Source organism: Corvus brachyrhynchos, unplaced genomic scaffold (genome assembly GCF_000691975.1).
Source record: "Corvus brachyrhynchos isolate BGI_N302 unplaced genomic scaffold, ASM69197v1 scaffold239, whole genome shotgun sequence".
Taxonomy (NCBI): Eukaryota; Metazoa; Chordata; class Aves; order Passeriformes; family Corvidae; genus Corvus; species Corvus brachyrhynchos.
In genome coordinates this window covers 5,130,472-5,152,424 of record NW_008246057.1, presented here as the reverse complement: position 1 = coordinate 5,152,424, position 21,953 = coordinate 5,130,472, and the positions used below count along the sequence as shown (strand labels likewise).

Below are 21,953 nucleotides of genomic sequence, written 5' to 3'. Positions count from 1 at the left end.
TTAAAGAAAGTGAAATAAAAATTGAAACAGACAGAAGAACTGATTTTGTAAAACTGCACTGTTTATAGTAAATCAAGGTCATTCAAGACAGTACTAGGAAGCAAATAATAGAAAAGCAGGTTGCCATATCCTGTATCTGTCTGTTGTGCTTCCTAACCTGCTAAGCAGAAAGTCAGTGTAATTCACAAATTCTTATAATGAGCATGTGTTATTACACAGCTAAAGCAGTCTAAGTGCTACCTGGCACTAAACAGACCTTTGCTTCTCCCTTCTTCCCTAATATGCTTCCATCCTCACATCAGCACTGATTCTCTTCTCAGATCCTCAAGATGAGTGCAGAAAGTTAAATAATTCAGTTTATTATGGACATAGTTTCCAGCCAGTTTAACTGTGCCCAAGGAAAGCCAATGCAGACCAAAAAAAGAAGACTGGAACGCATGTTTTGGGTTGGAAAAGAAAAAGCAAAGCCACCTCTTTTGACAGCAGAAAGCCCTGCTTCAGCTGTGTCATCTAAGCACACAGCAAGCAAACCCTTTTCTGACCAGCAAAACATAATCTGGAAATACTAAAACATGTGGCTCTACTGTGAAGCTTAAGGAATAGAGAAATTAAGCTAGAAGAGGCAGGGTACACTGACCTCTTGAAAGAACAAATGGGATCTGGAAGATTCCACAGCACATAAGAATCCAGTTCACACTGTTCCAAGACCTCACAGGGAATCAAGTACATTAATGAGTAAAATATATGCAGCAATATACTACTACCCAACTACCCTATACAGTTACTTGCAGATATATGCTCAGCTGCTCATTATTAACATCTTCTCTCAAGGTTACTATATTCCAAATTATGCCAAAAGTGGGTTGGTGCAATTAGCCAAAAATCCACCAGTTAAGTAAATAAATCACCTCATGTTATCAAAGCCTATAGAGAGCACTTATGCAAACAGATCCACTCATATAGTTGACACTAAATGCCATCACAAACTTCCAGTAGGTTAAGCAACTAGGGAAAAACAGTAGGGAATAAACTCTACCACTAGCAAGTCACACACAAACTGCATATCTGAGTAAAGCTTAACTACGTTCATTTGGACTTCTGTACTATTGTAACTACATTTAAAAATAATTCTTAAATTAAATCATTTTATAACTCTAAGCCAGAACAAAGTGCCCACTACAGAATGAGTCAAGCTGCAACTAAAAAACTGATATTCCAACAACTCATGCTAAAAGATAAAGATGAACTTGTCCAGGTAAATAATTAAAATAAATATTCAAACACAAAATAAAAGGATCAAAAGATTAAAAGAAATGTATAATTCACTGATTCCTATCAGTTCTCTCCATTACACAAGTTCTGACAACTTATTTGCCCTTCTTCATGCTCCCTTATTCCCTAACCCCTCACAAACTAAGCATGAGATGTCCTCTTAATACTATCTACATTTTCCTTACTTCTGTTTGGAATGCCTCCAACTATCTTGCTTTATGAACCAACCCTAGACAGGACAGTGTATCATGGCAAGCGCTGCTAGCTGACAAACAATTCAAACAATTCAGGGCTAGTTATCTTCACATGGATTCTCCTACTTGTTTAAAGTGAATAAAGAATGTAAAATAGTAAGATTTCTTTATCCAATTAGGCCTGAAAAACTATATTATATATTAATAAAGACAATTGCTCAGACATCGTGAATAATTTATTTTTTCTTAAGTCAGACATACATAAAAACAAATTAACAATTTAAAAGTATAATCTGCCCAAGTGCTTCAAAAGCTTGCTTTTTAAAGCACTAAAATTCAGGTCTATATTCTTATTGTCTTTATTTCCATGTAATTTACCTGAAGGAACTTTGAGTCTTTTTCAAAAACTACAACTCAATAATATTTAAGTTAATGGAAAAAATTTCTAACTGCTTTCCCACTGCAGTCAAAATCAGTCCTGCCTCACAGCACAGAAGACTGGCACAGAAGCACCAAGTCCTCTGTGGATGGGCTCAACACAGGTTTCTGTTTAATTCTGGACCTTTTCCATGGTGCAAAGCAGGAATCATCAGTTTGTGAAACCAAATTCAAATACTGTCTATCTTATTCATTAGAGTCCTCCCTCTCTTCAGCTACCCTGCAGCACTTACAAATTACTTTCACTGACAACAGATTGGCACAGCAATAGGGGGAGAGCGGGACAACATATTTCTAGAAATTGAAAAAGTGAACAGTGGTTATCTCAATGCAAGCTAAGATAACGCTGAACAACTTCCATGCCATGTTATAGTTATAAATATATATGTATATACATGTATATGTATACTAAGTGTTCAGTAATACATGAGAGCAAAGAGTGCAGCAAAGAGAACTGACGGGGAAGTAAAAACATTCAGGTCACCGAGTGGCTCGTGTACTGCAGCTTTTTCAGAGCAATGCAGATGATGTTTTCTGGACTTACGTAAAAGACTTTTCAGTCTGGAGTTTCAAGTCTTGAATTCAACAGTTTTCTGTAAGACTTCTTCATTTTTTCTCACCCAAATCACACAGATAACAATATTCCATGTAATTATCAAAGACTATTTCATAGAAAATTGCTCATGCTTATGACAACTTGAGTCAACTTTCCTGATGTCACAAGTATTACTACAAAATTATGGAAATATTAAGAAACAGCACTGAAATATACCTTTGTATATGGAAACTACATTACTGGTAATTTGCATAAAGGAGAAAAAATTTAATGTGATTAAATGGAACTTGTGGTATGGAATTTCTGTTTGACAGAAAAGTGATTTAAATTATTTTGAATAATTTTTCATACAAATTTTAAAAGGGTTCTAAAAAAAATTTACTTTCTTAATAGTTTCACAACTTGCAGGGAAACATTAAAATATCAATTATGCTTCATGTCCCTGCTTTTATGCAAATTTGTTTCATGTTTCATAAATCATTTCCAAAAAATGCGTAAATAAAAACACTTTAACACAATATTGTGCAAAACCTTGTATTTATTTAAGCAAAGAAAAGCATGAAAACAGTAGAAGTTTATTACAAAGTTTAATGCCAAAATTAAAAGAAAAATTGAAGAGCATACTACAATTGCAAGTAAAATCTTTGCATCTCTCTCAAACCAAAGAAATCCCTCATATTCCTGAAAATCAGTCCTGGGAAGTCTTCCAGAATTTCTTTCCCAGTAAATCAGAAGGCAGAGGAACTTGAAGGACCTGGGAGAAGAAGACACATCCAGTTAACCCAGTTATAGTTCTTTGTTCTATTTTATGAAAACAATTTGTCATCCTTCACTGTCAGTCTCTTCTAAACAACTACAAATATGGTACATCTTTTCCACTTTCTCTCCTCAAAACCACAGTGTATAAGTCCTATTCATAATTCTCCAAGGACTAGTGAATTGGTGGAACTGAATAATAAAGGTCTAGATATTTATGACAGCAGGATAAATTATCTCAAATTAATTTATATACTGTAGCAATCAAGGCTTCAGCTTGGTCTTGTAAATGAAATAATGCATGCTAAACAAAATTTTACTTTATGTAGTATGGAGAAAAACAGTTCCCTAAAGTCAATGGGTTAATACTCTTTGCTCTCTGGCTTGCTGTCTCATCATACAGAAATTCAGTTTTATGTACATTCTAAACAGATATATTTACCACACAAAAATTACATCTCTCTTGAAAAAAAAAATCTCTGCTTAACTGACAATTTTTCATATTTTATAAACAAACACTGAGGAATCCCCTCAGATATGGCCATGATAAAATGCTCTGAAACTTTACTCCAATTATACAATAAAAAGAATCACTTTGGATACAGTATTCAAACTGTGGGAAAAACCCCAGCAAAATTAATAGTTTTAAATACAATTATTCACTGTTGAAAAGGAGGAAAAGAATGCAAAAATGAGATTGCATACCAGCTATAAGGGCAGGAAGACTTCCTGTAACATATGAGAGGGAATGGAAAAAATGGTAAGAAAGGGAGATATAGACAGATGGAGGCTTTTTCAGGACCAAAGAGCCTTTCTTTACTCATAGTAAAGGAAGTCTAGGAATAAATCCTGTCCCACTTCCAACAGGACTTGGGCCTAGATTAATTATCCCATAAAGTCATAGCAGTATCAATTTAAAAAACAGGAGCTTCATTTAATGCCTTCTACAAAAGGATTTAAGATGGCAAGAAAAAATACTTACAAGGGTAAGATCTCTCTTCTCAAAGTTTTCAGTTCATGAGTTCCTGTAAGCATCATCAACTTCTCAGGCTCCTCTATTTCAAGAAGATTGCAGACAATATCTCAATCACCATTCCAGTCTTCAGCAGCCTCAGTTTTCTTGACATTCTTTATCCAACATAAAATGACCAAGTACAATAGTGTTCATTTCCTGCCCTTGACTTCCTACTAACTCCTAATTTTCCCTTGATCCAATACTCCTAGGCATCTTAAAATTGTTTCATACAGCTATTCCACTTAGCAACAATCTGACACGCATCCTTATCATGGTGGTACTTCTCTGAAACTTTCATCTCTCTGGATGGCAAATAAATCCAGGTCCTCTCTGGGGTTTTGGATATACACACAAGCCCAGGGAACGACGATGTACTGGAACGTCAGATAAAGTGAAGTGTAGGTGAGCAAGAGACCACAAGTAATTGTACAGCACAACTTAACACTAGGAAACAGTGTAGTTTACAGGAACTCAGGGCAAGAGGAAGGTGTACAAAGAGCACAGCTGTGGCAACTTGCAATCCAGGGCAAAATTTCCTTGTCCACGTTAAGTCTACAAACAGTGAGTAATCACATGGTATATCTTATCTCATTAACAAAAACACCTCTGGTGCATCCACAGGGATGAGATTCATTTTGACACAAACTAATATGCTACAAACACATAGGGCTTTCAGGAAAACTGCCCTGACAGTGTTAGCGTGTGTTCTGACAGCACGTTACAACACTGCTATGTCACACTGGAGGTTAGAAGTAAGCCCAGAATAGTTTTCCCACACGTCTAGTGTTTGGATTTCTAAAGAGGCTGTTACAATATGACAAATAAGATTAAATACTGCTAGCATTTTCATGAGGAGGAAAAATTAAAAAAAAAAAAGTTGAGAATAACACACAAAATTATCTGGTATAAGAAAGCTAAGGTTTAAAATCCTCCTCCTCCTAATTTAGACCAGAAATTCAAAACTGAAACTACTGTATTCCAGCAGGGGCCAGTATCTACCCCCTCTGAAATTTTCTTTAATTATGGTTTTTCCTCTCCTGACTTGGTTTGACAATTAAGTTTTATCTTGCTGAAAATGCTACAGCATTCTGCTTTTATTGCAGAGTGGAAACTAATGAGACATTACCAGATTACACTTTCATCACTATACTGATGGAAAGTTTGAAAGAATGTCCTGAACATTTAACATACTCAATTCCTACATTCAATCCCTCAATATATTCTACATGTGTTTATCTATGTGGTAAAATTAGGTACCACAATCCACACTAAACAATCAAAATATCTATGACTTCAGTCCTTATTTATACACCCAAAAACCTCCTTTATGGCATTCAGATTTGAATGAGAAGTAAATTAGCATTTTCATCCATGCCATCTGTATCTTCAGAAGTTCTTTAAACTTTTCCAGTTTGCAGAGGTCTTTAGCAGAGCAAAAAGACTCCCATCACTAGAATAACTATGTCACACACTTGTTATGCAAGATTAAGGATTAAGGGTTCTCTCAGTTGTCGTAAAGCTAAAATAAACATGGCTTTCCTCCCACCAAAATATTTGACAAAACTGCAAATGCGTTTAAACATTACCAGGATGTACCATCAGATGACCTACTCAGCACAGATTTATTATTAATGGCATTCTTAAGCATAAGAATTTATTATTAATTCTTAATAATTCTTTAGAACTTTTTTACTACAGAAAGAAGCTAAAATAAAAGTATTATCACTTTCAACTGTATAAATTAGGATCCAAGTGACTTAGAACTGCAGCAAAAAAGGGTTCTTTTAAATTAGGAAAAGTACAAAAGTCAATAGCGAAAAGATAGCAATAAATAAAGATGCTTAATGTACAAACCAATATTCATATAAAACCAAGAAATGAGATCCAAGTAAAAATCTAAAATAAATACAGAATATTATTGAAGTAAATATTAAATGCACTAGCATTTCAAACATTTTTGAAAGGAAAATTCTGCAATTCTGTGTTTATTTCTATATAAATTACTAAAGCCCAATTCACAGTGTTGATTTTGAATCCTATAATTTTATTACAGGATTTTTGACGTACTTTGCAAATGCAATGTCCCCATTTCATTTATTCATTCTAACTTGAGTGCATCACTCAGTGTAACTTGAATATATTAGAAAGATTCAAATCAAAAAGCTATTTAAAGAAAAATCTTTGTAAGTTTTTATATGTCCCTGGGGGAAATAACTGCTCTTAGCACTTAACCATGACCACCACTATATTGGAGGAAAAAAAAAAAAACAAAAACAAAACACCTTCATTTTGCTGTTTTTCTTATGATATGTAGATACTAGTTTTGCAATGAGTTTTCAGAATACAGTTTTCCGAGCTTCATACATTTCCCCCAACTATCTTTTATGGTTGAAAGTTTCCAAGTTTTGTCTTTCTTCATCAAACACTTACTGGAACAGCTATGCTCTCCAATATGAAAATCCTGACAAAGCAGCAAATATATTAACAATCACCAGGATCTCCAAATGTAAGTTGGTGGTAAAGACAAACTTACTTACCATATTAATTAAATGGCCTATTTAACATGGAATATCAATTCTCTAATCACATCTCATTTGAACTTCTTATTTCAATTAGCAACCCTAAAGTCTACTAGAGACCCTACTGTTCTAGAATCATTAAGAACATTTTCATTATCTGTCAAATGAGGAAGTAAAAGGCAGAAACTGCAAATACTCTCAGGAGTAGGCCTCTACCCTACTTAAGAGATGATTAGGGAGAAAGCAGCAGTAGTTCTCATTAGTTGCTTAGCAATGAAATGTCCCCCTATGAAACAAGAAATGAAAAAGCAACAGAGCTGTTGCCATGCAAATGAATAACTGGATAGTATATCATCCACTCAAGGATAATCTGTCCTTCATTAAAATGAATCAATCTGGATTAATACACCGATGGATATCTTGCACAGACCAGGTAGGAAGAATCCAATATATGCAGCCCTACTGAAGTAGCCAGACAATGCATTGTTCAAGTTTACATACACACTTGAATTTTCACTGTATGTGTGTATGACAAACACAAGCACAAGAAAAACAGTTTTAGTTCAATCCAGATTAACACCGTCATTTTTACTGCTAAACCTTACCTTTTATATCCATAGTTATACCCAAGTTATTAGTGAATTATTAACAATCTGTCATTCTCTTAATGCTTATAACAATTTAAATACAAATCTGTAAATTTAAGATTTATCCCACATCTAAGTTGTTTATGTTTTCAAAAGTATACTTACACATAAAGCCACAAACTCAACACAAATAGAGCTGTTGACACTACCATCATTACTAATGTTGTAAGTCTCAGAAGAGCACAGTTCTTAAACAGAGAAATTTGATTACTGTTGTCTTAATTTTCAGACCCTAATTCCAGGATGCCATTATTTCAGTCACAGATGCAGTTTAATAGGTTCCCTTCACTTTAATTTCCCCACAATATCTGTGTTTCATGGGTTACTTTTTTTGTTTTGGTGATTTTTTTTCCTGTGGATCAGGCATTATTGGGTTTTTTGTTTTTCTTTCTTGTTTTGCTGCTGTTGTCCAGTTCATATGTACAATTTTAAGTTTTCACAAAAAACATAAAAGAGAAAGGGAAAATAAAACAATGAACACTGCTTAAGTAGAAATCAAGATGATTCCTGAACTTCACTGACTACTTAAAATCTTGTTGCTTCTCAGTATATATTTAAAGCGATGCAGATTTATAATTACAAACATTTATGATAAAATTAATGTATCAATCTATGCTTTGATTAGCTCATCCAAACTGTTAGTCAGATTAAAATGAAAATGATGTTTCAAAACCAATACTAACTCATAATCTAGTATTAAGACAAATCTTACCTATATATTCACAAACGAAGACTACAAAAAAAGGAGTAACAAGATCATTTATGCCCTGAACATATCCACTGGCTGGATGACGTATTGCCCAGATAAACAAAATTCTTTCAAAGATCTGAAAAAGAGGTAAAGAAGCTATCAGGTAATTTAACAAGTAATGAACACATTTTAAACAAGACACTTGTAAATTATCAAAACACTGTAGAAACATAGAATATTCTGAGTTGGAAGGGACCCATCAGGATCACTGAGTCCAACTCCCGGTCCTGTGCAGGACACCCCAGGAATCATACCATGTGCCTGAGAGCATTGTCCAAACAACTGAACTCTCAGGCTTGGTGCTGTGACCATTTCCCTGGGGAGCCTCTTCCAGTGTTCAACCACTCTCAGAGTGAAAAACCTTTTCCTAATATCCAACCTAAACCTCCTCACCAACTCAGCTTTGTGCCATTTCTTTGAGTCCTGTCACTGGTCATGAGAGTAAAAAAGTCGGTACCTGCCCATCTCCTTCCCCTCGCAAGGATGTTGAAGACCTCCTTGCAGATAAATTTAATATCATGAAGTTAAGTAGTAGAAAAAACATGTATACACAAGCACAAATGAACACTGGTACTCATAACTAACTCCCAGTGCTATGTAAGCTTCTCAGTTCTTCAAAAGGAAGCATTTTCAGAGTATTAGCACATGTTAAAACCAACCTGGTACATAATTCAGTTACAGTAGTTAATACAAAGTAGCATGTATTCACTGGAGCTTTTCCAATAATATAAAAATTCTCTTTTCTCAAGGGAAAGAAATATTAAATTATCTTCCCATCATTTTTCATCTCTTTGAAAGAAGTATTCTACTAATGCAGTATTCTTTTTATTCCTAAGTAACAGAAAGAAGGACTTGATATAGTTTAGATTTTTTAATAACATACCCATAAAAAGAGATTCCACAACAGTTAAGCCTGCCTAATACTGCCGTGTGGAGTTTTATACTCCAGAAGTCTGTAATGCTGGTTAATAAAAAATCTAAAACAATCAGGAAACGCAGAAATAAGGCAACTGCCTGCCATATCACAGAGCCACACCCTCTCAACTCTGTAAACTGAAGCTTGCTTAAGATCTGCAAAAGCTCATGAGGCCACATCTCAGTATGAGAAGAGTAGAGAGCAGGGAAATCACAGAACTTTTCTCTGACTCCATTTAGGTCTGTGACAGGCTGTATTTCCTCTCAATTATTTGTTTCTGAAGATATTACGTACCCTTGAAAGGCTGCAAATAAGCAGCAGAGTGAAAGCTCATACATGCTTTGTCCTAACTACAGGCATTGCATCAGGGATATATAATCTTCCAAAACAAAAAAATGTTTGCTCATTCATGAGAGCACAAACTACATTGTTCTTCAGATCACTCAATACTAACAAAAAAGGAGACATTTTGGAAGGATCCAAAGGATTCTGTGGTTTGCTGCAACTCCAGAAGTCAATGAATGCTCAGGCTTCAAGAAAGCTGGTAAAAGACCTGCCCTGAAAGGACGCAATAGGTGGAGGAAGTTATTTGTGAAGTTAGGATTATTTATATTCAATCTCACTTTAAGTTTTTCTTAGATTAAGAAGTTGACTGTTATAATTCAATTTTAAATAAAATCTTATTATTTAGTTTAAAAGCTCTCTTGCAGTCATTTTTAAGTAAGGAAAGGTATCAGCATAAAGGACTCACATCCTGGTGCTTGAAAGTCTCATCACAGGCTTCCACATAAGTTACCTGAAGCTGAAATGTATTTGCACCTTTTGCTTTGAAAACAAGTCCCAAATACCAACATCTATCCTTCTACAGGCTTTCTTTTGAGAGTCAACTGATCTCCAGGTCTTATGTTTCCCTGGCTGAAAATTTACAGAACAGGGGAAACACTCAACAACAGCAAGTACAAAAAAATGTTGGTGGCCACTGAAAAACAAACCTTAAGGGAGGTCACATCTGATCCATTACAACTACAACTGAGATTCAGTTTTTGTTAAGTGTGATTTCAGAGATTAGGCAAAAAGAAAAGTATTCATTAGTAAATTCTCCATAGAAGCCTCTTTCTTCCATTAGCCGTGATGCTTATTCCTTTAGCTACAAATTCTTGGTGCTAGTCCTGTCACCTCATGCTTTTTAATATGCACTGCATATTAAACTGAAAAAATCCCAACCTCTGCCCTTTAAGCAATAGCCAGCGGTGTTTCACTGTCTATCAATAACTGTATAAAGATTTTACACTCAGCCATTTACAACATGCTTTTACATTTTACATAACTATACCCTGAAGAAATTACAGTTGTTTATGTAATATTTTTAGTATTATTGGAAAACTGCCAATCTAGCAAGGTTACTTAGCTCACAGCCACTCTGCCTGCTTCTGTCCATTGCCACTTCTACTTTCAGCAACAGTAGTTTCTCAGCATTATCAGAGTTATTGTTCTGTGTTTCACTTCTGAAAAAGGACATGTTTAACATACTGCAAATACAAATAGCTTTCTCAGAAAACAAATATCAGATAGAGCTGACTAGAGAAACCTATTTAAGTAGCAACTGCAGAATGTAGAACAGGGTTATGCACTAGGCTAAAACTCATAGTGTGATGGGGGTCGCAAAATGTGCAAAGTCAACAACCAAACAAACAAAAAACCATGGCAATTCAGTAAGAAAAATCAAAACACCCCCTGCAAAAACTATAAACATAGTGTTTTTTCATGAAGGCATGTGTGAAGTCAAATAATCCATAAATTTGTACCACCAACCTTTTGTTTCCTCAGAACCTGACAGGATACAAAGTTTGCATTGCAAATTGAGAAGCCTATGGATTTAAAAAAATTTTTAAAATCCAGGTATGAAAACTAAGAGGGGGATGGTGTTTGGATTTGTTGAGATGGAAGAGGGGGTGTTATATTTTTTAGCAGGAAGCACCACTTAGTGATGGCACATCAGCTTTAATATCCCCAAATGCCTCTAATCAGAAATTCAAATACACACTGAAATAGCATTTTCAATTTCCTACCCATTTTCATAAAGTTTCATTTACTGTTCTGAATTGAAAAAAATGAGCACTGAAAACCTGAACAGCAGACTGATTTAAGTTTCTATACAGCACTCATGACTGTGTTCAAATAGGACTCATTAAAAAGGTCACTTTCCCAAAAGGATCCCTTCTTGATTTCCAAACCAGCAACAAAAAGTGGAATTATTTTTCTACTAAGAACCGCTACATCTCATGAGATGTCATTACCAATCTATTATTCTCTTTTGAATTTAACTCTCATTCATAATTACAGCAAGAATTATATTCATATAAATAAAGAGAAAAATCCATCAGCTTAAATGAAGGTATTGAATTACTTGTGGGTTTTGTCACCTCAGAGGAAGTCTGAAACCCCCAAAGCCTTAATCCAAAAGCTTTTGAAAATTTGCTTTTTGTTTTCTAAGTAGGGGAGGGAAAGAAAAAAAAAGAGGGGAGGACAAAATTATAAACTATTTTAAATTGTGCAGTTTTCTTGAAATTATTATGTATAATATGCAAACATAGATGGGAAATACACAGCCACATGCTTTCCATTTCAACAAAATTCAGTTAAAGCAAGAAAAGGTAATAAATTAGACCAGTCCATGTTAGCTAATCAAATTTATTAAAACTAAATTTACAATCACTGGTCTTTAAAATAACTTGACTGCACTGTACGAAAGACCACCTCCAACTCCTCTGTTCTTCTCTTTCAAGGCCACTATTAAGACATTTTTAGTCAGGTCCTCGCTCCAACATTATTTTCCCCTCACTCAGGATCTATATAACTCCCATAAAAAATAAACACTTTAAACTGATTTTAAAAGGAACATATAATAACTAGTTATTTCCACACATCAGATTCAAAACATCTTTTTCCAAACTGCAACATTTTATTATAGAAACCAAACTCCGAATTCAGATAAGAAATTAAAACAGCCTTATTAACGCTAATTAAAAGTTCTTTGGCAACATAGACTCTGATACCACCACAAACAGCAAAAATTTCCAAATGCTGCTATTCCAAGATTTAAGTCAGAAGACTGTGAGGTTTATACATGTGCTGTCTTTCTGAAGCTTTAACTAGTGCTTTTGTCCAGTTCTGTCAACTAGTCTCTTCACCTCATTCTACGTGAGATTCTTCCCAGAAGTGGTATCATTATTCTAAATCTTTGTGGCATCAAAAGTTTGTACAAAACTCACCATAATATCCACCACAATGGCTTCGCACACAGTGTCATCCTTTGAAACCTTTTACCCTTACCCTGATTCCCTTCTCCTCTTTATAGACCTTGCCATCTCACCTTAAAAGGGGAGAGTGACTTGCTCACCAGAGACCAGCACCATCTTCTCTCTCTCTAGACAGGAATCAGCTCTGGGAACAAAACACTCTATCTGCATGAGCCCTTGGGAGTAGGGAAGGATCCCTGTGGGGCTGAGGGATTCACTGGTGCTATGGGAGGTCTCCAGAAACCCAGAAAGCAAGAGAAAGAAACCAGGGAGAAATTGGGTGCTATGACCCTTTCAGCATCTTTTGTACATTGGCATCAAGCAAGCTGGGTTTGGTTAAAATCAGACAGAGAGTAAAAGACAGATGCAAGCCCACCCCCTGATTTTACTTACACTACTCCTCGATTCATCCCTACAACAGCCCAGGTAAAACCCCACTACATAGAAAGCAGGTGGAAAGCCCTATATTTATAGTATTTTTTTTTTTAAATGCTGTACTAGGCTATTTCTTCAAACCAATTTCTCCAACATGTTCAAGAGCACTGCCATTAAACAAATAATAGCAACAATGGAAAGCCAAGTGAAAGCTAGTTCTGCATTTAAGTTCTCATAATGAACTATCAGATGATGTTCTAATTGGATCTATAATGCTATGAACGGAAGCACAAGGAAGTACATTTGAAGGTCTAACTAGAACCATTAGAAAGGAGAATAAATTGAATTAAACAAAATAAGTAAAAGAGGATAACCCACACCATCTATGCTATTTATGACCTATATACTTTAAAATGAAAAGACCCCATGAGATTTGATTGCCCAACAATATAGGCCAATTTGATTAATATATTTATCATTAATCACATTTTTAATCACATTATTATATATTTACATTAATTATATCATTACAACAGTAGTAAAACCATTTAAATAGTGTACTCAACATACAAAACTTACAAGGAAGCAAAATCAGATAAGGCATTCAAACCAGTTGTGCTACAAATTCAAAATAGAGAATTTCCCACGTGGAACACCCTAAGAACTTCTAGACCTTAAGTGAGTTTGACAAATACATGGAACCACAGGACTATGCTCTGGCTTACTTAAAAAACACAGAATTAACAAAATATATAAAAAGGTAAAAAAGGGAAAAAGAACTCCTCAATGGCACAAGACCACAATAAAAACTGACAGATTCAATACAGGAAATTAATGAGGTGCCTTTGCTTTTATTACTCGTACTTACACTGCTATTCTTAGCCTCTACTTATATATCCTCATTTTTTTTACTTCTTTAAGCTAGTTCTGAAGTCAAAATAGCAAGTGCAATCAAATGAATTATTAATTAAACTGTGATATCAGATTCATTAATAAAATGTTTTCTCAAAAAGAAAATATATCATTCTTACCTCTGTTACTTTGGGCTGAAGTCTTAAAACTTCAGGACTCATGCGTGGGATATCTATGTGGATCTAATTAGACAAAGAAGAATACTGTAAAAGGAACCAACAGCACACTTTCTAAACAACATAATACTTTAAATAATTCTATTTGTTTACACTATTAGTTGTAATCCCATTGTATCATTACTTTTGGGATAACATGGATTTTTACTGTACTTCAAAACATACAGCCAATTCTTTAAGTTAATCTTTCAATGAAGCAAAATTTAAAAACATATATATTTGTATTTACATTCTAGGATCTTTATTTCACATTTTAATTATTTGCAAATTATAATCATATTGGCAATACTCATTACCTCAGCATAATTATGAGTAAATACATACTACTGCTTCTATAAAGTCATACTCAACTGCCACTGTCATATAACCATTTAGGTTGGAAAAGATCTGCAAGATCATCAAGTCCAATTGTCCAAAGATAAAAACAGATTTTTAGCACCTATTTTAATGTATTTGACAATCAAGAAGAGAGCACAAAATACCAGTATTTCTTAAACTTTTATTCCAAACTTCACAAAGGAGTTTTATGCAACAGAGTGTTCAAGTGATGATTTTGGGTTCCATTCACGAGTACCTTATGTTATTAATGCTATATACTTCTTGCTACTAAAGATTAGTCTTGAAGCTGAAAGGAAGATCTTAGCTTTTTCTGTCCCAAGGAAGGCTAAAGTATCATTGCTTAGTCTATACTTAGTGTTACAAACTACTCATTTCAATACAAAACTTCAAGAAAATCTGCTTATCTGGGTGGGCATGAAAGTTTGACACCCCTGTTAATTGCACATCATATACAGTTTCAACTTCTCAAGCAGAAGCATGGAGCCAGTAAGAAACAGTCACTGTTGTACCTTCCCTGTCCATCTTCACTCATTTGAAAGAGGATCTGAGCAGGAGATGAAAGATTTGAAAATACGACTATTCTTAAACAGAAAGCCATGGCAACACTAAAGCTGACTATTCAAAATCCACTATTTCAAATTTCAGAACAAAACCACTTCATATTTTTGCTTCCAAAATTTAGGAAAATTATTAGAGAGTTGTCTATTGGGTAAGACTAAAGACACAGAGAAAACAGTAGCAAAGCTCAAAAATAATCTTTAAGTCCTTTAGCAAATGTTCTGTAGATAAAAGTCAGTTCAATAGATGTTCTACCTGTCTGTAGGTATCTTGGTGGTTTTCATCATTTCTGGAATCATAGTATTGTTCAACAAATGCAAAATACTCTTTGCGTTTTCTTTGTAAAGTGCTTTCTCTTCGGTCCACATTTGCAGGAAGATAGCCCTGAAAAAACAGTGAAATGAGAAGGATATTACTCTCTGCCTTACAAAAAGCACTGCTGGCATTTGATTACATGTGACAGGAGATCTAATAAACTGATGTAGTGCCATGTACTCCTACACAAGTCTAAATAATCCTTTACTAAATTATCTTTCTAATCATTCCAAATTGTACAAAAATTCAAACACCTTATAAAAACAGCTGCTTTTTTTTGTTGTTGTTACAAAATGCAATTTCTCATCAGAAATACTAAGATGATGTTGACTTTCAAGGAGAAAAACTTAAATAAATAAGTTCAGGTAAATTTAATACCATGTGAGTTCCTTAATTTCTATGTGGCCAGTACTGGAGCAATTTTATTAAATTTTTAAACAATGTGTATTAACTCAGTTGCCTTCAAGTAGGAATTACATACATTAGCAAGGGAGGCTTAGATTCAATACTAGGAAAAACTTCTTCACGGAAAGAATTATCAAGTATTGGAAGAGGCTGCCCGAGGAAGTGGCTGAGTCACCGTCCCTGGAGGTATTTAAAAGACATAATAGATGTGGCCCTTAGGGACATGGTTTAATGGTGGACTTGGCAGTGCTGGGTTTATGATTGGACTACATGACCTTAAAGGTCCTTTCCAACCTACACAACTCTATGATTCTATATCAAAATCATTGAAAATGCTATTCCTGTATACTTTAATTACTTAGTTTATAATGACAACAGAATAAGTACAAGCCATATTACATTCCAGATACCTTAAGAGGTACTTGCTTTGGCAAAATGAATTCCTTTAAGATATACTGACTTGTGTCTGATTCCAGGCGCTTTAAATCCCACCAGCTTCACTTTTGCCTAAAGACTTTGTCTGACATTTAATATCCTCTCCCAGTGTTTTGTATTAAATATTGAATTCTGCAGCCCATTTATTCTCAACAGTTGTGGTTTTTTCCCTGTAGGATATCTTGGTTGGTTGCATTAGAAACTAATTCATTTGTGACATCAAATGTGATTGTTTGAAGGACACCAATACTTTCTCAGCAAGTCTTTTTGCCATTATTCAGCTTCGAAGACTGAACTAATCTTTCAATTCGACACGTTGTGTTTCCTGTTCACTTTACAAATTAGGTTTTACTTTTAAAAGTTGGGAAGGCTTGCAACGTATCAGCAGCAAATAAACCGGGGGAGAGTTTAATCCATTTATTCATTAATTTCCTCCAAAGGCTTTTGCAAACATATCTTTAGTTTTGTTATTCAAAAGAGGAGAGCCTGCATAGTTCTTCTTGCTGTTTAGGTACAGCGTTCTTAACATTTTTGCTACATTTTAAAAATAAATAATGTAATTTTTTTTACATACTATTATCAGTAGACATGCATAATATCAACAGAGTATTATATTATTTTCAAATGCTTCCCCTTTGAAAAACTGTCTTCATCAAACATTTGATAATATTATTAACCTGCTGACTATGTAATAAATATCTCAACTGATCATTTTCCTAAATCTTATTTTTGAAATTCCAATTTACATGCTGGTTTTACAAACAAGACAATCATCATTTGCCTCAGATACTACCAAGTGTACTCCATTCCCTGAAAAAAATTAAGTTTGGGCTTTTTAAGTAAGACTTTTGAATCCTTTTGAAACAAACATATACTAAAACTATAACTATACATTATAGTTATAATATAAAACTATACCATAGTTTTCTGGTTGTTTTTTCAGTATTGCAACTCATCTTTAATCAAAATATCACTTGATTGTTAGGAACACTTGTATCCCCAGGAGCTCCTGGTGGTTTGTGTTGGAAGGGTCCTTAAAGACCACCTAGTTCCAACCCCTCTTTCACTAGACCAGGTTGCTCAAAGCTCCATCCACCCTGGCTTTAAACACTTCCAGGGATTACCACTATTCTCCCTTACACGGGACATATATTAACAGTAAGTCACTATTAGGTTACCATCAGAAAAAAGCATGGTGGAGCTTCTGACCACAAAAACTGAAAGTACTTTTCTGAAGTGAAAAAACTGAAAAACTGAAAGAAAATGCTGCTGTATAGTATAGAGAGGTAATGATAACTAAATGACTCATCTCTGGGTTTCCAAAATGTAGTAAATGAGGACTACATAGGAGATAAGAAATCATGGCAGGATTTCAAAATATTGCCATTTGGAGGTAGAAAAAAACAAACAAACAAGAAAAAAGCCATAGTTTCATACATCTCTTAATAAAAAAAAAAAAATCCACTTAATTGCTAAAGTATAAAAAAAGTAATCTGAAAGCAGGTTTTTTGCAGAGGTTATGGCAAGATGAAGTTAAGAATTGAACTGAAATAGATCCTGGAGTTGGTTAAAGCAACAGGAGAATGCTACACTTAGGCATTTTTCTAGACCAGGAATATTAAACTAAAATCAATTTATGGAATTAAGTTAAAGCTCTTGGAAAGCCCATGCTCTCACTAGAAAGCAAGAGGAGTCAGCTCCCTTTATATTTTTATAATTTGCATAATTCCAACTCTCTAAACCCCAGTGTCAGTCTTCTGATTCAGAACTCAAGAAATGCTTATGCTTTAGCTTACTGTGTTTCAAAGTCACATTTGAGTTAGCCTTATTTTTTCTTACTTTGAGTATTTTAAATCAGACATCCTAAACTTCAACAGAAAAAAATGCTTTTTTTACTACCAAAATCACAGATAACTTTGGAAACAGAACTAAAATAAATTGTAAGCTCCATGTTTAATTTCAATTACAGCAGGATATTTGAATATCCACCATTAAGCTGCATCTGCATTTAGCATTAGAAGGAACTAAGCTGCAAATTTAGTAGAACTCATCAGCAAGACAGATTCTTTCAGTCACTGGAAATCAGTGTCAATCTGAAGTAAATACTTTGCATTCCCTATGGAATTATTCTATAAAAAGCAAAGCTATTTAAGTCTACTCTCTGAAAAATTCAATAGTGTTAAACTGGTGTGTGTATAATTCAAATTTTAAACAGTTCTTAAATGCATGAAGATTTGCTGAGAAAGTGTCTTTCATAGCCTCTGGAGAGTAGACATCACAAGAGTTCTGCTTCTTTTTAATACAAACATCCTCATAAACCTTTTCCCAACCACAGGCAGACAAACAACAGCTAAAATGCATAACTGTTTGTCATCACAAGCACTATAGATGAAAAGATTGACATGAAAAATATTCCTATGAAGAATACACTGTATTTTTGCAGAAGAACCTTTTTAAACATAGTGCAAACACCAAGATGACAAAAAACCTGTTCTGTCACAGATCCCACAAGCCTCTCTCTGATCCCCAACTCAAACACCTCTGTGTGCTGCTCCACAGTACTTCAGTCAATCTACTCTTAAAGCTACAGCCACTGCAAAATCCTCTGGCCACTGGGAAAAGTTCAGAGTGCTCAGCCAGCCAAAAACTCACACTATAAAAACGTGATTAGCTTTTTAATGAGGTTGTCTCTCTGACTAACTCACAGGTCTGACGTCAGGAGAGCCATTGACACAACAGTGGTTCAGAGTTGCTCATCTTAAAGCACTATGGAAAAATCAGCCAAAAAAACCCTATAGATCCTATCACAGCTTTTCCTCACTACAGTGCTAATCCTTTCTTGTAGTTATTTTAATGTGAAGTCAGAATGAAGCCTTTTGTAGGATGCCAACAGTCTTTGCTTCCCCTACTGTGTGTCTATTTTCAAGAAAACTATTAAGAATATACTTGTCTTTGAACTCTCCACCATTCCCTCAAAACTGGTTGAAAGAGGCCATTGTTATCACAAGCCTTTCTTTCATAGAAAGCCAGGCTGAAAAATAAAGATACACAGCTGACATGATTTACTACTACTTCTCATCCCCCTCCTATCAATTTGATAGATTAATCTTGAAATTGAGTAAAAGAACATAACTTCCATTACGATTCAGCACAGGACATGTTTTCAACCATCACTGATTGATTACAATTCATGCAAAATCATTTGCAATGCTTGCAAAAGCTATTACTACTAAATGCAGAGGAAGAATAAAAAAAAAATACAACTTACTGAAAGAAGCTTCCACGCAATAGGACGAACACGTTTGGGAATGCCAGACCAACTCAATTTTCGCAACTCATCTATTAAAACACAAGAGTTTCATGAGAAGCATGGAAACTACTACCGATTTATATACACAGGTATATTCAAATTAACACAAAGGTGTTTACAACAATGATCACATCTTCTTAGAAAATCCAGTGAAATTAGAAATACAGGGCAATACTAATGAATTAATAAAATACTGGATAACTGCTATCCATAGGGACACCTGTGGTAATAGGTAGTGAGTGTGATAAGGTAACTTTCTGGAGTATTTCTCAGCATTACTTTTTGGTATACATGCCTTATATTGTCTCACTTGGCACTTACTACATAAATGTATTATTCTTCCAAGTATTTTTGAGATACATATGAAAGGAATACAGTGTATCAAAGCAGGTAAAGCAGTTGCAATATTATTAAAGTCTACACAAAATAAGGAGCAGCAGCATATGCTTTCAAAAAACATTAAAAAGTTCACAGTACTTCTGCATACTAAGTATGCCTGGATGGAGAAAGCACAAAAGCATGCTTATACACATAACCCCAAGAAATGTCATAGTGTCATAATAAATTTCTCCCTTATCCTTCATCTCAAGGAGCTGAGAGGCATTGGAAGAATAAAAAATGACCAAAGGATCAGTAACATTAGAAAAATATGACATTACTAGAGTTCAGTGTGAACCAAAGCCTCAAAGAAACAATGAAAGCAGAACTTGTACAGACTATAAACACAGATTAAGAGATAAATTCAAAAAGTTACAGGCTGGCACAACAAATACACTTCCATCATGAGTATGCTGTCACTGCAAACACAAGGACTGAATGGGAAAAAATGCAATAAGCAACTGAAACAAATTTAATTTATTATCAGACTCCAGCTGTGATGATCATGCACAAGCTGCCCAACAGGGACCCCAGACAGCACCTGGTCACACAACTTGTTTCCCATTTTTTGACCTTCTTTTTCCAGCACACTTCTACTTCCTTTTCTCTGCCCCCATTTAACAAACCACTCACATTATTTCTTCCCTTCATGGTTCCAGCTTTGCTACTGCTATACCCAAATTTGGTATTTCTGAAATGATTATCAGGCACCACTGATCTTGTAACACCGCACTTCCCTAAGTGTCCACAGTGCTCCTCTCCATGCAATAGCACTGTTTGGGCATTTCTCACACAATTCCCTCTTTACTACTTGTGAAATCCAGGAACACCATAGGGTGCTATCTACAACTTGTGTCAGCTTCTCACACTGTGGTTTGTTACATACAGCAATTTCTCACATCACCTACCATAGTTCTCCACACCCCAGGGAGTTTGCTCAGCCTCCAAGCAGCTTCAGTATTGGCTTGCAGCCTCTACCACTTCTGCAACAAGCTTCAATTCCACATGATTTGATGCAAGTAAATCCCCATGATACCAAGCACTACATCATAAGTAACAGTATCACTGGTTATAGTCTTCTAAAAGCCAAAAAGGCAGGAATTGGTCAGAAAATGTAAAGGCAAAGTAAACATGTAATATGAACAAGAGTATAAAAATGGTATTTTGTATAGTTTATGAACAAAAACAATTTTAAAAAAGAGGTAATATCTGCCTTAACTAAACAATCTACAAATTATATATGTATTTCCCTTCCACCATGATAGTTAGCTCCAGTTGGTTTAATACCAATGAAAGCCCAAAGCTTTCAAAAGCAAAATCTCCAGCTGTGCATCTTCCTCCTCTACTCCTCCTTGTGCAGTATTTATGAACAAATATGTTTTACTGGATCTAATCTATTTGTGTCCAGACCAAATGGAATCCGCATCTTGTGCATTAATTTATTACTTCCTTACACAATCATTTTGCTCAAGTTTCAAGTTTTGGCTACCTTTACACACAACCATACTGTTCACAAACAATGTAATTCGTATATCCAGAAAATAGAAAATAAATTGCAACTCAGCAACTATTTTTATTATTTTCTAGTAACATCAATTGTCCATTCTCAACTCTATACCCACCGAACTCTGATCTTTCACCTTTCTTTTTTTTTCTCAACCCTTAACTCAACTCAATAGGAATCCATGCCCAAACACGGGTACCAACCTCTATAAACAGTCCACATAAAGGAAAAAAAGTACAAAACAGGAAAATATGCAAATTTACTGTCACAATCAGAAATGTGAAGCGTGTGATTAAATGAGTGACAATCATCCCAAATCACCCAGTACAAAAATTCCACTTACTTTTAAGTAACTCATTTAAGGCCAAAGATAGGAAATACACAAACAAAGTGGAACAGAGCTTATTTTCCCTCCCCTCCTGATGCTATTCTGCAATGAACATACATTTCCTTTAATTAGGGATAGCTTGGGTTATTGTCTAATTCTGAAAAATAACACACATATCCTACGGGACTGGGTTCCAAAGGACCACTCCTTCTGGAAGGAAATCTCAGCACTAGACATGGAAGTAAAAACCAAGGACAAATCATCTTTTTTTAACAATATAACACTTATCTGAAACCGATCCTCTATTTATCTATAATTTAGGATTTGGGAGTTGTCATAGGTTAGCAAGCATAGTCCCGGAAGGGATATCCTTGCTAAGGGCTGCTTACAGTTTCCTCTGGGAACTGATAGAACCTATCAGCTGGCCAGTTTGAATATGGACAATTCCCTAAGCCACTTAAAGTTGTGACCACCTCTGTGATCCACATTTAAGAATAGGCAAACTCCCCCTCCAAGCTCTCTCTCGTTTCCGGCGCTGGGACAGGTGGCTGCGGG

General features: G+C 35.0%; 1 protein-coding gene across 1 annotated transcript in view; it reads right to left on the bottom strand.

The window, feature by feature from the left end:
* TBC1D22A (TBC1 domain family member 22A) overlaps positions 1–21,953 on the bottom strand; it is a 145,647-nt gene that overhangs the window by 105,492 nt on the left and 18,202 nt on the right. The window contains exons 5-8 of the mRNA XM_008642535.2: positions 19,147–19,217; positions 14,979–15,107; positions 13,770–13,832; positions 8,110–8,224 (exon numbers count right to left, since the gene is read on the bottom strand). Of these exons, the coding sequence (XP_008640757.1) occupies positions 8,110–8,224; positions 13,770–13,832; positions 14,979–15,107; positions 19,147–19,217 (378 nt within the window). The remainder of the gene's footprint in view (positions 1–8,109; positions 8,225–13,769; positions 13,833–14,978; positions 15,108–19,146; positions 19,218–21,953) is intronic.